At 52.6% G+C, this 12,070-nt stretch overlaps 1 protein-coding gene across 1 annotated transcript; it reads right to left on the bottom strand.

Moving 5' to 3' along the window:
• Positions 1 to 915: 915 nt before the first annotated feature.
• EIF2B2 (eukaryotic translation initiation factor 2B subunit beta) lies at positions 916 to 7,013 on the bottom strand. The gene is made up of 8 exons (XM_061463611.1): positions 6,813 to 7,013; positions 6,088 to 6,208; positions 5,414 to 5,562; positions 4,520 to 4,683; positions 4,147 to 4,242; positions 3,098 to 3,235; positions 2,329 to 2,395; positions 916 to 1,369 (listed from the first exon to the last, which is right to left on the bottom strand). Exons 1-8 carry the CDS (start codon positions 6,973 to 6,975, stop codon positions 1,212 to 1,214), a joined length of 1,056 nt encoding a protein of 351 aa, XP_061319595.1. The 5' UTR covers positions 6,976 to 7,013; the 3' UTR covers positions 916 to 1,211.
• Between the last annotated feature and the right edge of the window lie 5,057 nt (positions 7,014 to 12,070).

Raw genomic sequence — 12,070 nt, 5'->3', positions numbered from 1 at the left:
GAAAACATTCTTTTTATTTAACTAGGCAATGAATGACACACCCAGCCATTTTCTCCAGCTCCTTGCTGTTTGCATTCTTGAGTAAGAGATTTCTAAATCCTAGCACAGCCCCATCTTCTGAGGGTACAGAAACTTACCCCACAGAAGTAACTAAATAGCCCATGGCATTTTTCACAATAGGCAGACATTTTTTTTTACAGGTTCAGTTCTTTTTACTGTCTCAGTCTAAGGTAGAGGAGTAGAGTTCATTTCAAAATGGAAAAAGATGATGTCTTTGTTTAATCACAAACATCCAACTTAAAACCAAATCAGAGATATACTGACACCTGCTCAATCAAAAGCAAAACAAGGAGTGGAAACTGCTTTCATCTGATGCCTTAACTGTCATGTAGTGTATCGCCATGCACTGATAAAAGGGACTAAGGAAAAGTGATCTGACTGACCTGCAAGAGCCTGATATTTCTAAGAAAGATGTTCCATGCTGCCTATCACAAAAATAAAAAACTTCCCAAGTAAGACCAGATGCCCACCTAGGAAGATTAATCGCAGTCACCCAATTAGTACAGGAGAGGAAAGACCCCCAGACTACAATCAGTGAATCAAGAGCTTGAGCTCCGCCTTCCAACATAGAGGTGAACGCGCTGGCTGATGGAACTTCTCAAGGTCTGCCTTTCATCAAGAATGGAATTTCCGTTCCAGCATTTACAAAAAAGCTGGTATTTCAGCAACTCACCAAAAATTGTCAGAAAACTCTACCCAAAACATCCCTTTTCAAGACAATTGCCAATGAATTCATATCTCACTCGTATGTGAAAGCACACTTTAAAGCCTGCTACTGCATCATGGGTGCAGGCAACTCACTACACTGGTAAAATGCCTGTTTGTTAGTTAAAGAAACAAATAGGGAAAATATGCTAAACACTGTAAACAACCTTTATCACGGCATATTTTGAAGTAACAGGTTAGATGCTCCAGTTACACGTAGGCCTTGCTGTTTCAAAATGGAAGTGGGTTTTCAGAGCTCCACATGGCTTTTAACACAGCACAGATCAAAATCTGTGTAAGAGTTCTGCCTTTGTTGCTTTTGGGTAGGAAGGACATTGCTGAGCAAATTCCTCACAGCAACACGTCTTTGCAACGTACACTTTAATTAGCTGTTGTATCTTTCTAAAGAGAAAGGAAGAGTCTGGAGACTGACATGCTTTATGGCATTAGAGTTCATAGTCATCTGGATGGTAGAGCTCACTCATGAGGCGGTAGATGTAGGAAGGTGCATTACCCCCAATGTTAGAAATGAAGAGAGTAATGAGCTCTGGAGGGACGTAGTCAAACACTGGGCAGTGAACGTTTATCTTTGCCAGGATCTCCCCTGTAAAGTGAACAGCAGCAACATTAGGCAGAACAACTCAAAGGAGCATTCAGTCTTCTGCACATCTTCCCGAGTCCCTGAAGAAACTGGCTATGCATATGCCACCCTGCCGTCAGTGATGGAATTTCCTGAATACTTTCCAACTTCCTCACTGATGTCACTGAATTACAGGTACACAGCAACCTTGGGTGGATGGCAGCACTTCTTTTGATAGGTTTTACTGATAAAAACTCCAGATCCTCCCAATTTACTAACTGCCAAAAGAAATGCCAGTATGTAATCAGAACGCAAGAATCCCAATGCTGCAAAAGTTATTCTTTAAAGAAAAGCTCAGAAGTCTGAACCAAAAAACCTTTGTCAAACCTGGTATCTTAATTTCAGAAGTCTCTGTCACATAGAAATGGGGCTCTGAAAGAGACTGCTGTCTGAAAACAGGCTTGGGAGCTGATGCCTTTCTAAATACGGTGCTTGTGTGGAAGCCCACTGCAAAGATACTGGGTTTCAACCCAGTACCTCATAACCAAGTTTCTCATAACCAACTTTCAAGAAGTTAGCATGAGTTGTAGGAAGGAACAGAAACCTTCATTGTTGGGCATCTGTTCTGTCCCACAGGAAACTGCCTGGCACCATTGTGACAATCCTATAATAAACCACTATTTCAGAGCAGAAGCAAAAGTGCAAAGATAGTGTTCAAAGGAAATCCTTTTTCTGTACTTTCTGTAATGGAAAGTTACATATAAAACAGAATGGTTCCCAACATCTTTTTTTCCTGTGTAAGAAAATAGGAAAGGATTTTCTGTCTTGGGCTACAGGACAGTCTCACGTTTAAATTTGTGTGAGGGTCTAGTGGAGAGTGTCCCTGCCAACGGCAGGAGGGTTAGAACTAGATAAGGTCCCTTCCAACCCACACCATTCCTTGATCTTATTACAGAAAAAAAAATAAATAAAAGTTATAGTACCTTCTGTGAATGGCAGCACTTCCTGTGGTGACACAAACTTGTAGAATGAATCTTCTTCATTAGGGAACTGAAGGAGAAAGAGTACAGAAAGGTCATGAAAAGGAGACCACTTCGTTATCCTAGTGAAAACATATCCTGGGTGCTGGAAGGAACTAAAGCAGAGGAAGATGACTTGCCAGGTGACACTACATCTGTCTACAATGATTACACAGCTCCTGTGCCTAGAACCTCTGTAACATCTACAAGTGAAAGGTTTTTCCTCAGGGCTTTTAGAGCCTTCTATGACCTGGCTGCCCTTCTGCAAAGCCTAGGGAACTGGAGCAAAGAAGTGACTTCCTCATCTGCAATTTCACCTGACAATACTGAGAAAGTACTGAGTGTAAGAAACAGTTTAGAGCATTTCTATCTCTACCACCTCTGTCAGTACACAGGGTCTTTCAATGCTGAACATGGAAACTGAAATCCATTGTGGCTGAACAGTAAGTATAGTGATGTCAGTCTCTACTAGGCAGTGGTCTACATCCTTATACCCAATGCACTGCTTACTCAACATGTGTGGCAGAGGAGGGTGCTTCAAGGAGATCCTGAGGTGTGCCAGATATGGGTGACAATCTCCTCTCTGAAGCAGCAGCACTCCATGTGGGAGATGGCACGTTTACCAACCTCACCTTGGGACAGATTGTGCTCTCCAATGTAATATCCCATAAGCATAAAATCACCCCCATCTCTATGTAGAGCAGGTGCAGTCCTGCGGAGCTGCTGTACATACCTGTGGTGAAAGCTTGAACATGGGGGCACACACGATGAGCGGAGTGGAATGGTGCTTAGCTGCCAGTGCCAGAGTGTGTGTCCCACTCACAGCAATCAGGGCGCCGTTGGCCAGGATTGTCTTTGTACCAATGATGACCTTAAAAGGCAAATCAGCATTAGCTAACATGTTCCACAGCAAACTGGGGAAGGAAAGCTTCCTGGCTTGGATGCTGCCGGATGAGCTGGAGGAGGAGTCTGTCAGAACAGCCAGCCAGCCAGCGGCTGGAGTTACAGGGCAGCTGGATGCCTCATCTGTTTCATCTGGCACTGGCTCTGCACCGAGGTGTTCCCCTCTAACAACAGCATGACTCCAGCATGGTGAGGCCAGCACAGAAAACTTGAGAGGACAAATGTATGTTCTACTGCAGGGAACACCAAGCAGAAACTGGGTTGTGTTCCCTCCTGTTTTACAAGCCTGCAAAAGTAAGCTTTGTGCAAGTAACTTGACTGCTGGCTGCAATCTCAATGTAAAATGGTGTGGCTGGATTTTATTATGTTACAAGTACCTTTTTGGTTGGTGGTGATTGGCAGGTTTGGGTTTTTTTCTTTGTTTTTTCTTTCTTTGTTTTGTTTTAGTTTGGGGTGCCAAGTTTTCATCTCTAAAAGTACAGAAGAGAGGTCTGTTCAAAAAGGCACACTTTGGTGATTCCCTTCACCACCCATCTTGTGTTCCAGGCAATGGGTTTCTCCCCTTTGGAAATGCTGCTTCTTGTTCTATTTTCTTTAAAAACTGAGGCTAATCCTTTGAGGGTTTTGTGGCTTAGTGTCTTGTAACTGTGCTGCCTGTTAGCCACTAAGGCAGAAAAATCTACCAGCATGCAGTTAGTCACCATCATACTGACTCAGGCTTCCACACTGAATCTCCACCTCAGCTGTAAGCAGGGCCTATTACAATTTTGAGTCTTCAGTGAAGAAATGCATCCATCACTGCTGGGACCTGCAGCTGGTTTGGGATTCCCAAGCACCAAGCCTGCTGTGAACTCCCTCCTCCAATGGAGCGCTTCTTACCTTATTGACTCGGGACATGACAGCAAAAATAGCTGCATCACTCATGACAGTAGTTTCAATGTTCTCTTTAGACAGTCGGACAGCCATTTCATGACCCTAAAAAGAGGAATAATCCAATTGGTCCCCTGGACACAGCTCCTGCAGCGCAGCTGTAGAGACATTAGCACTCAATTCTTGTCAGAACTGCAAAAATAGTGAGTGACAGCACAAACAGAGCCCTTTCCCTGATGGACATGGGGTAGGCCAACGAGTGGTCTTCAGTCTCTCAACTGCAGAAGAATTTCCATAATGCTCAGCTTGCCTCCAGAGACAAGAGCTCAGTAAGATCACATGGCACAGCGGAGCACCTGAAGACAGCCAGCCTGGGCCTTACCTGGCAAAACGGTGCACACTCCGCTACAATGACCTGGAACTTCCTCTTGCGAGCAGCTTCCTTCAGGAACGCCTCAACAGTGCGTGAGTAGCCAATAGTCATGATCACCTCATTGGAGTGGATGTGCTCCAGCGCCTGCATAGCAATGTTATCAGTGGTGCCCTCTGTAACAGAATTAAGCCATAGATGGAAAAGCAACACTGGTGCTGCTAGACCTGTCCTGCAAGATCATTTTTTACTAAAGCAATGCTATAAGCACTGGTAGAGCCAGAGCAGCTTTTCTCCTTGTTCTTTTTACCAGTGGAGAGGGACCACAAAGCTGGCCCTTCAATGCCCCATGCTCCCTAGCTATTCATAGAAATAGCTGTACTGAATGAGGGGGGTGGACTGTGTCAGCGTTGCTCCAGACAGCACCATGCCCGCACAACTAGTGGCAGAAACTCAGTGATTTTACAGTTCAGTAGCACCAGAACCACATAGAAAGGAGAAGCAGAGCAACCTAGGCCTCCCCAGAAGAAGGGTCAAGTGCCTGATCTATCACAGGATCACAGAAGAACGTATCGCCATGCTTTGTGACAAGGGCCAGGTCACATGCCCATGGATTAAGTCCAACCTTGGCATATTTTTGATACTCTTTTTCAGAGAAGTCAATTTAAGACTTCCCAGAAGACCAAGAGCACATGCTAACTTACCCTCCACAATGTCCCACCCATCTCCCTGCAAGCCAAAGAGGATTTAGTATTAGTCCAGGGAGCAGCAGGACTTCTATTTCTTAGTTCCTTCAGATTAAGCCTCCCAGAACCTTGCTGTTTAACTTCCACCTAAGAGGAGGTGGAAGCATCAGTCCTATCCCACAGAAACTCCACTCCTGGGGCAGTTCAGACCCATCCCTACCTAGCTCTATTAGTAGCTCGTTAATAGCTTCAATAACATTAGCTCTGAGGGGGGGATAAGGGGTGCTGAAATCCTCGCTCAGTCCTCCAGAGGTCAGGAGCTTGTGTAGGGATTCTTGCTGGTCGCTTTCCTCACTGCGCCCATGAAGCCTGCGGGGAGAAGCAGCCCTTGAGCCTTGGGAGAGAGCACAGGGGCATGGCCAGATGGAGTACCATCCCCACAGCACACCTGGATGTGACCAGAGAGGAAGGAAAACCAGGCACAGCAGGCACATCACACCACAGAGCTTCCCTAGCTGTCTCTGGCAGACAGGCACTGAAGATCTGCCAGAAAGCACCTTCCTAAACTGTGTGCAAACACTGCAGCCCATAGGTAAGGAGCAGGATCAAAGCTGCTGCTCCAGTAGGATGGACCCTCCCAAGGTCAGGGCACATACTGTTCTCATGCACTCGCAACACACATGCCAAGCAGAGTTTCACTAGAGGAAGTGTCATCTGCTACGCTGAGAATGACTGGTTTCCTTTGATGTCAAACTCACCGAACCCCCCTACAGGAGAGTTGGAAAAGGGAGTGATGGAAACCAAAGGGGTCTCACAGAAGCAGCAGAACACTGCACGGAAGGGCTGTTCTGAGCTCCTTGGAGGGGTACAGGCAGCAAGAGAAGGGTGCTTCACCTGCCATACTCCTCTCGAATAACCTTCAGCACTCGCCGCACCATGTTGCCCACAGTTGTCTCAGATGGCTGGGCTGCTGTCATCCTCTGGCCCTCTGTCCGGATCAGTTCCATGAGCTCCCCTGAAAGAGGGGAGGGCCTTGGTTACTGCTACCCAGAGCAAGTGTCAAACCAGCGCACCCACCCCACAACAGCCCAATGGCTGCGGCTGGCTCTGGTGCTGGGAACACAACCCCCAGAGAGAGCACGGAGGCAGGAGCAAGAAGCCACCTGCAGAGCAGCTCGTTCCGCTGGGTTTTCTGCCCATGAGTCACATGGACGCGACACAGCCTCTGAACTTACAGAAGCCCATAAGCAGGAAGGTCAGTGAAAGGAAACTGACGGCTGCTGGAACAGCCAGCGCTGGGGCGGACACTCCTCAGGGGAGCGCACGGCTGTTCCAGTGGCCCAGTTCCTCGCCCAACGCCGCCGGGAAGCGAGGCAGGCTGCAGACGGCTGCGGTGCGGCAGGACAAGCACTGGGAACCCAGACCCCGCTTCCCCGGGCCGCTCCGCTTTGCTGCTCCCTCGCAGCTGACGGCCGCGACCGGCGCGCCGGGCTCTGCAGCAGCGCGGCTCGACGGCCTCGAGGCCTCCCCACCCTCCAAAGCCCATCCCCGCCGCCGGCCTCTGCCTCCGCGCTGCTCCCGCTGCCGGGGAGAAGCGCGCGCCGCAGCGCGGCCCTCACCGGCCCGGCTCCATCGCCCGTGAGCGACGATCTTCCGTAGCAGCGACAGCGTCTGCCGTGCAGTGTCCTCGGAGCGCGGCCGCTCCCCGCCGCCCCGCAGCCGCGCCACGAAGGCCTCGATCTGCTCGGACAGCTCCGAGCCGCGCTCAGAGGCACCCGGCATGGCGGCAGCTCTACGAGAAAGCTCCGCTCCGCTCCGCCGAGCTGTACCGCTTCCGCCGCGCCGCTTCCCCATTGGCGGAGCCTCCGACGTGCTCCCACCCTCCGGAGGCAGCACTGCCAATGAGAAGTGCGGTCGGCTGCGGGCCGCGGCTCGGCGGGGCTGGCGGTGGCCGCGCTCGGAGCTGGGTCTGTCGGGGCGCGGGCGCGGATGGGCGCGGGCGGCTTCCCCAGGGACGTGCCCCCGGGGTGGGCGCCGGGCCCGGCGTGACTCCGGGCACAGCTCGGGAGGCGTGTGCCGGGCCGCTCACCTCCGCGCGCCTAGCCTGCACGCCGCCGGTGACGCCTCCCTGCAGGACAACGCTGCGGGCCGGCGCCACGGCGAGTCTGCGGCAGGGAACGCAGCGTCAGTATGCTGGGCAGTACGGGAGGAGCCAGCCGGCTCTGCGGAGCAGCAGGGAGAGCCCGTCCTTGTGCAGTAATTTACTTTGGACCGTGCGGTGTTCTAGACACAAAGAGCCAAAGCAAATGGGGTGGGAAAGGCGCAGTTCCTGGCAGTCCAATTGTTCATGCTGGCAGAGCCAGAACCGGCCCTGGATAAGGCAGGAATGTAGCTCCTTTGTATCTAGTTCCTGGAGCTCTGTGTTCAGGGAGCAGGCAGGAGCCACGGAATTCTCACTGCGGTGCTGCTTTGCTCCGTGTCTCTGCTCTGTGTCCTGTTGTTTTAGATTAGGAAATCAAAGCAGACTGGTTTATGCTGGAAGCTTTCAGTGGGTGCTTCACGCAGGGGCCTGTAGAGCCTTGGGTGCTCATCGCATCCTTTTTGTACTTTGCCTGATGCTCTGGGGACTTGCCCTGCAGGCAGCTGCCACCCAGGGCCTACTGGGTCTCAGCAAGATACCAAGATACCCTGGTGCACAGGGTCTCAAGGATGCACTGATGTGATTCGTCACCCAAAGCCTGGGCTGGACTGAGAGCCCTTCCACACGTCTCTTCTCCTGCCACTTCCCCAAGTGCCACTGCATGCCTGGAAGTCAGAGACCCTGACAGCCTGGGAAAGAAAGCTCATTGCATCCCTCTAACACCTGGTGAAAAGCCACTTGTCTGGGCTTGCCTGGGTGTGATTTGGGGGTTGCTGCTGCCCTGGCTGGAAGTCAGTTTCCCTCCTTCGTGAGCTTGTCTCGTCCTTTGCCTTTGGAGAGACTCAGAGGGTTACAGCATTTGACCTGCTGGTGGTTTGGCTGTGCTGGGCCCCACTGTGGTGACCAGACACATCCTTGTTCCCTGCTGCCTTCTCTTCCCGCTTCTCCCCAGCTTTAGGGATCTGTCTTCTTCCATCTTGCGTGAATTGGAGGCTCCCTGGAGCAAGGTCTGCCCAACCCTGCATTTGAGCAGGGTAACACAGTTTCCCCTTTGCTCCTCTGTGCAGCTCATTGCAGGCAAGGCAGGGGTGTGCTTCCTGCGTCCACTGCCGGCTCTGCCTGTGCGTGGCTGTGTGCCGGCTGCCATGGGGTGCCGAGCCTGGTCCCACTCTGGGGGACCCGCCCTGGGATCGGGGCATGCAGTCAACTGGCAAAATAAAATAAATTAAAAATCATTGCTTCAGAGCTTTCCTTTGCTTGTTTACTTGTCTGGGTAGTAAACAGAGCAGCTCCGGGAGATTAGGCAGGAGGGAGAAGAGGAAGGGAAACCGGACTCTGAGGTTATGACCTCCTTGTGGATGCTGGGCTGTTTACATTCCCTGCTCTGGTCCCAGTAACTAATGCAGGCCAGTTTCTTCTCAGGGCCTGGCCTGACTGCAGAGATTTTTCCCTGCTCACACTGTTCCTGCCCTGTCCCCACAGCACTTTCTGCTGGGCACTGCTGCCACAGCCAGCCAAAGACAGCTGGCAGTCCGATGTCCCTCGGGGCAGAGTCCTGCACTCGGTCTGCTGCCTTGTATTTCATGAATGAAAGCTTCTGAATGGGGATTTCAGGCGCTATTAGCCCTGTCTAACTGAGCTGAGCCAGAACCTGTGGCTCTCTCAGAGCTGAAAGGCAAATTCCAGGCTCTGGCTGCTCGGAGGGACTGTGGTTACAAGACATCTGGTTGTTACTAGCCAGCAGCTGCCACCAGAACCCAGTGAGCTAAGCAAGGAGTGCCCAAGAGGGCTCAAGAGGAGTGAGGACGAGGAGTGGTACTGTGGGGAGCATGGGGCAAGTGGGGAAGGCAGCTGGAAAGATGCATGTTGGTGTCCTGAGCTGAAATCTTGCCTGGAGTGCTGACATGGTCGCTGTGGCAGAGGCAATGGGGTGGGGGGGGGGTATGTGTGTGTGCACCATTGGGCAGCTGGAAGGAGACTCACCTGGTGGTCCTCAGCTGCTTGGTGTTACGGAGTGCGACCCCCCTCTCCTGCAGTGGCCACAGGCAGCTGACTCCTGCACAGCATGCTTCCCTTCCCTTCTCGGGTATATCCGGGTCCCCTGGGGCAGAGTTGGCCTCTGTGGCTTCCCAGCTGGTGTGTGAGCAAGCGAGGAGGCTGACACACTGCAGCCGGTGCTGGCGCTGTGGGCAAAAGAGCTGAGCAGGGATGAGCTGGCTGGCCGAGCAAGGCAGCACGTTTTCTGGGCCTGCAGAGGAGCTGAAGTCTGGCTCGTCTCCTCGGAGAGCTGCCAGCCTGGCCAGGACAGTGTCCTGCTCTGTGCCAGCAGGGATGACTGCTGGAGACACTGCTTCCCTCCACCCAGTGAATTCTGCATCCCCAGGGGCTGAATGTTATCCTTCCAAGTGCTTGTGTGAGGGAGGAAAAGGCAGGATGGAGGCTGGGTAGAGCCTGGGAGCACAGGAACATCGTGTGCTGGGAGGCTGTTTGGATTAGAAACTCTCGGTGGATAAGTGGGCTGGATGAAATGCCAAGGAATGGAATCAAAGTTTGCTGAACTCTAGTAATTGGACTTGTCTGCAACACCCGGGTAAGCAGTGAGCTGCTCACACTCAGTGCAGGCGAAGGGAAGGAGCCATCAGGAGAGAGCCAGCAGAGAGAGGAGCAACAGCAGGCTGTCAGGACAGCATAGGCTGTGAGGACTGGGTAGGTGCCGTGGACAGAGGCACCGTAGGGTTGTCGCTGTGTGCCTAAGCCACTTGTTGAGCATGAGTGACTGAGATGAGGATGGCATGGTGCATGGCAGGAGGGGGCACATGACCACAATCTTAAGGAGGAAGATGCACCAAAGGTATCTTTGGTGTGACTGGCTGCTCTTAGAAAGTCTATGCTAAAAGACCTGAAACAAAATTGGAGGGGTCAACTCAAGCCCAAAACTCTTAGAGCCCTTGTGTGGAGGCTGGGCTGTAAGGGGGCAGGAGTGAATCTGCTGAAGGGCTGAGGGAGCCCAAACCAGTGCTTTCTGTGTGCTACAGGGGAGAAAGTAGGTCACTTAGTAAGTGAAGGTGATGGAAGTGGTGGGCTGAGCTGCGTGCTGAATGCACAAGCTGAAAACTCAAGCTTCTAGGGAAAGAAGACAAAAAACTCAAACAAACAGCTGGTGATCAAAAGCAGGTATGTGAATAGTTGGACAGCTCAGCTCTGTGGGTCTGGAGGCGCACGCACACATTGCCTGAGTCATCGGCAGTTTTAGCATGCTTAAAATTCACAGCTGACACTGCAGGTATCAGGGCACGTGTTCTGCTGGTCTTTGCTGATGACCCTGGTAACAACTGTCCCCTAAACTGGTCATCCTCAGGGAAGCATGGCTACTGCAACTGCCTGGGTGGCCAAGGGCTTGCTATGGGGAGTTATAGGATGGATTCAGCACCTCAGGTTAGTGAAGGATTTGATGCAGCTCCTTGCTCAGCAGCCCGCATGTACGTGTGCCTGTCTGCCTGGAGAGCGGCTGCTGGCTCATCCTCATGTCAGCACAGCACCCACAGGCAGCCTGAGCCCATAGCCAGACCCTTGCAGTACTGACAGAGTCCACGCTCCCTACGGGAAACGAGTAGGTGGTTCTGAATCTGGCTCAGGACCATCTTCTGACAGCAAGTTTGCCATTCATGCCCCCCTCCTTTATGGAGCCTCAAAAATAGAGACCAAGGCTTGGAAGCAGGAGGGGTTTTCTAGGGCTCACTGTGGAAGCAGCCCAGGCTGGGGGGTCCCTCACCCTTCCTGGCCCCTGGGAGAGGCATGGGAAGCTGGTGTTCATCACCTCCCCTGGATATGGAGCTTCACTTGTTGCTTCGTTCATCTATGGCAGTTCCCCAGGTCTCCTCTCGGGATGCAAGCAGCTGGAGAAGCCGGTTCAAAGGCCAGGCTGGTCAGGAAGAGGCGAGGGAAGTGTGGGAAGTCGCTGCGTGTCATGTAGGAAAACAAGCCCCAGCGAGGGACGAGGCAGTGCAGTGTGGGGCTGGACAGGAGGTGCCAGCCCCAGCATTGCTAATGGTGTGTTGGGCCTGCATACATGGGAAAGGTGTTGGCTTTGCTTAGTGCCACCAAAGGCACCGGTGGTTCGGAAAGCTCAGTGGCACCGCACCGGTGTTGGCTGTGACACTGTCACCGCTCAGAGGGCATGTGGCATGCTGGCCGGTGATGCCGGGGCCCGTCCCTCTAGGCCGGCTTCAGAGAAGCCGCTGAGCAAAGCTGGTGTGGCTGCAGGAAGCCAGGTCCTTGGGGCAAGACAAAGCACGGCCAGCCGCTTTATGGTTACCAAGGGGTCCATGACACCAGCAGTCTGGGCTGCTTCCTGGTCACCGGCCAGCTCCCTGCAGTTCCTCTGCCTCCCGGTGCTGCAGCTGGCCCCGGGCTCGCTTTGCTCATTGTCTGCTGCGGGTGATGGCATCTATTCAGCGGCTGCCAGGTTTCATGGAAAGGGAGAGATGAGCCACTCCTCCGCCCACATTCTGGGAAAGCCTTTGGGGAGAAGCCCTGCCGATGCACACGTTCGCTCCTCGAAGAGGGGAGCGTGCTGCAGAGCCTCCATTCCCCCGAATCCCGAATCCCAAATCTGCCCCCCCTTATTAGGCATGATGCTGGGAAGCAGTTTGGAAGCAGCCCGGGCTGCTGGCTCTTTCCATACAAAAGTGGAGCCTGCTGCTCCCTGTCTCCTCACTTGTTTGCCTTCCAGATGCA

Source organism: Pezoporus flaviventris, unplaced genomic scaffold, assembly GCF_033815535.1.
Source record: "Pezoporus flaviventris isolate CSIRO_AGI_PZ_B2104156 unplaced genomic scaffold, CSIRO_AGI_Pfla_v1 ptg000036l, whole genome shotgun sequence".
Classification (NCBI taxonomy): Eukaryota; Metazoa; Chordata; class Aves; order Psittaciformes; family Psittacidae; genus Pezoporus; species Pezoporus flaviventris.
Note: the sequence above shows the minus strand (reverse complement) of the source record. Positions and strands in the feature narration are given on the sequence as shown.

Coding starts and splice junctions, on each gene's coding strand:
- EIF2B2 (XM_061463611.1), bottom strand. CDS start 6,975: ATGCCGGGTGCCTCTGAGCGCGGCTCGGAGCTGTCCGAGCAGATCGAG. Junction 2,396..3,097: donor TGTTCAAGCTTTCACCACAG/GTATGTACAGCA, acceptor TTTCTCCTTCAG/TTCCCTAATGAAGAAGATTC. Junction 1,370..2,328: donor AGTGCTGCCATTCACAGAAG/GTACTATAACTT, acceptor TTCACTTTACAG/GGGAGATCCTGGCAAAGATA.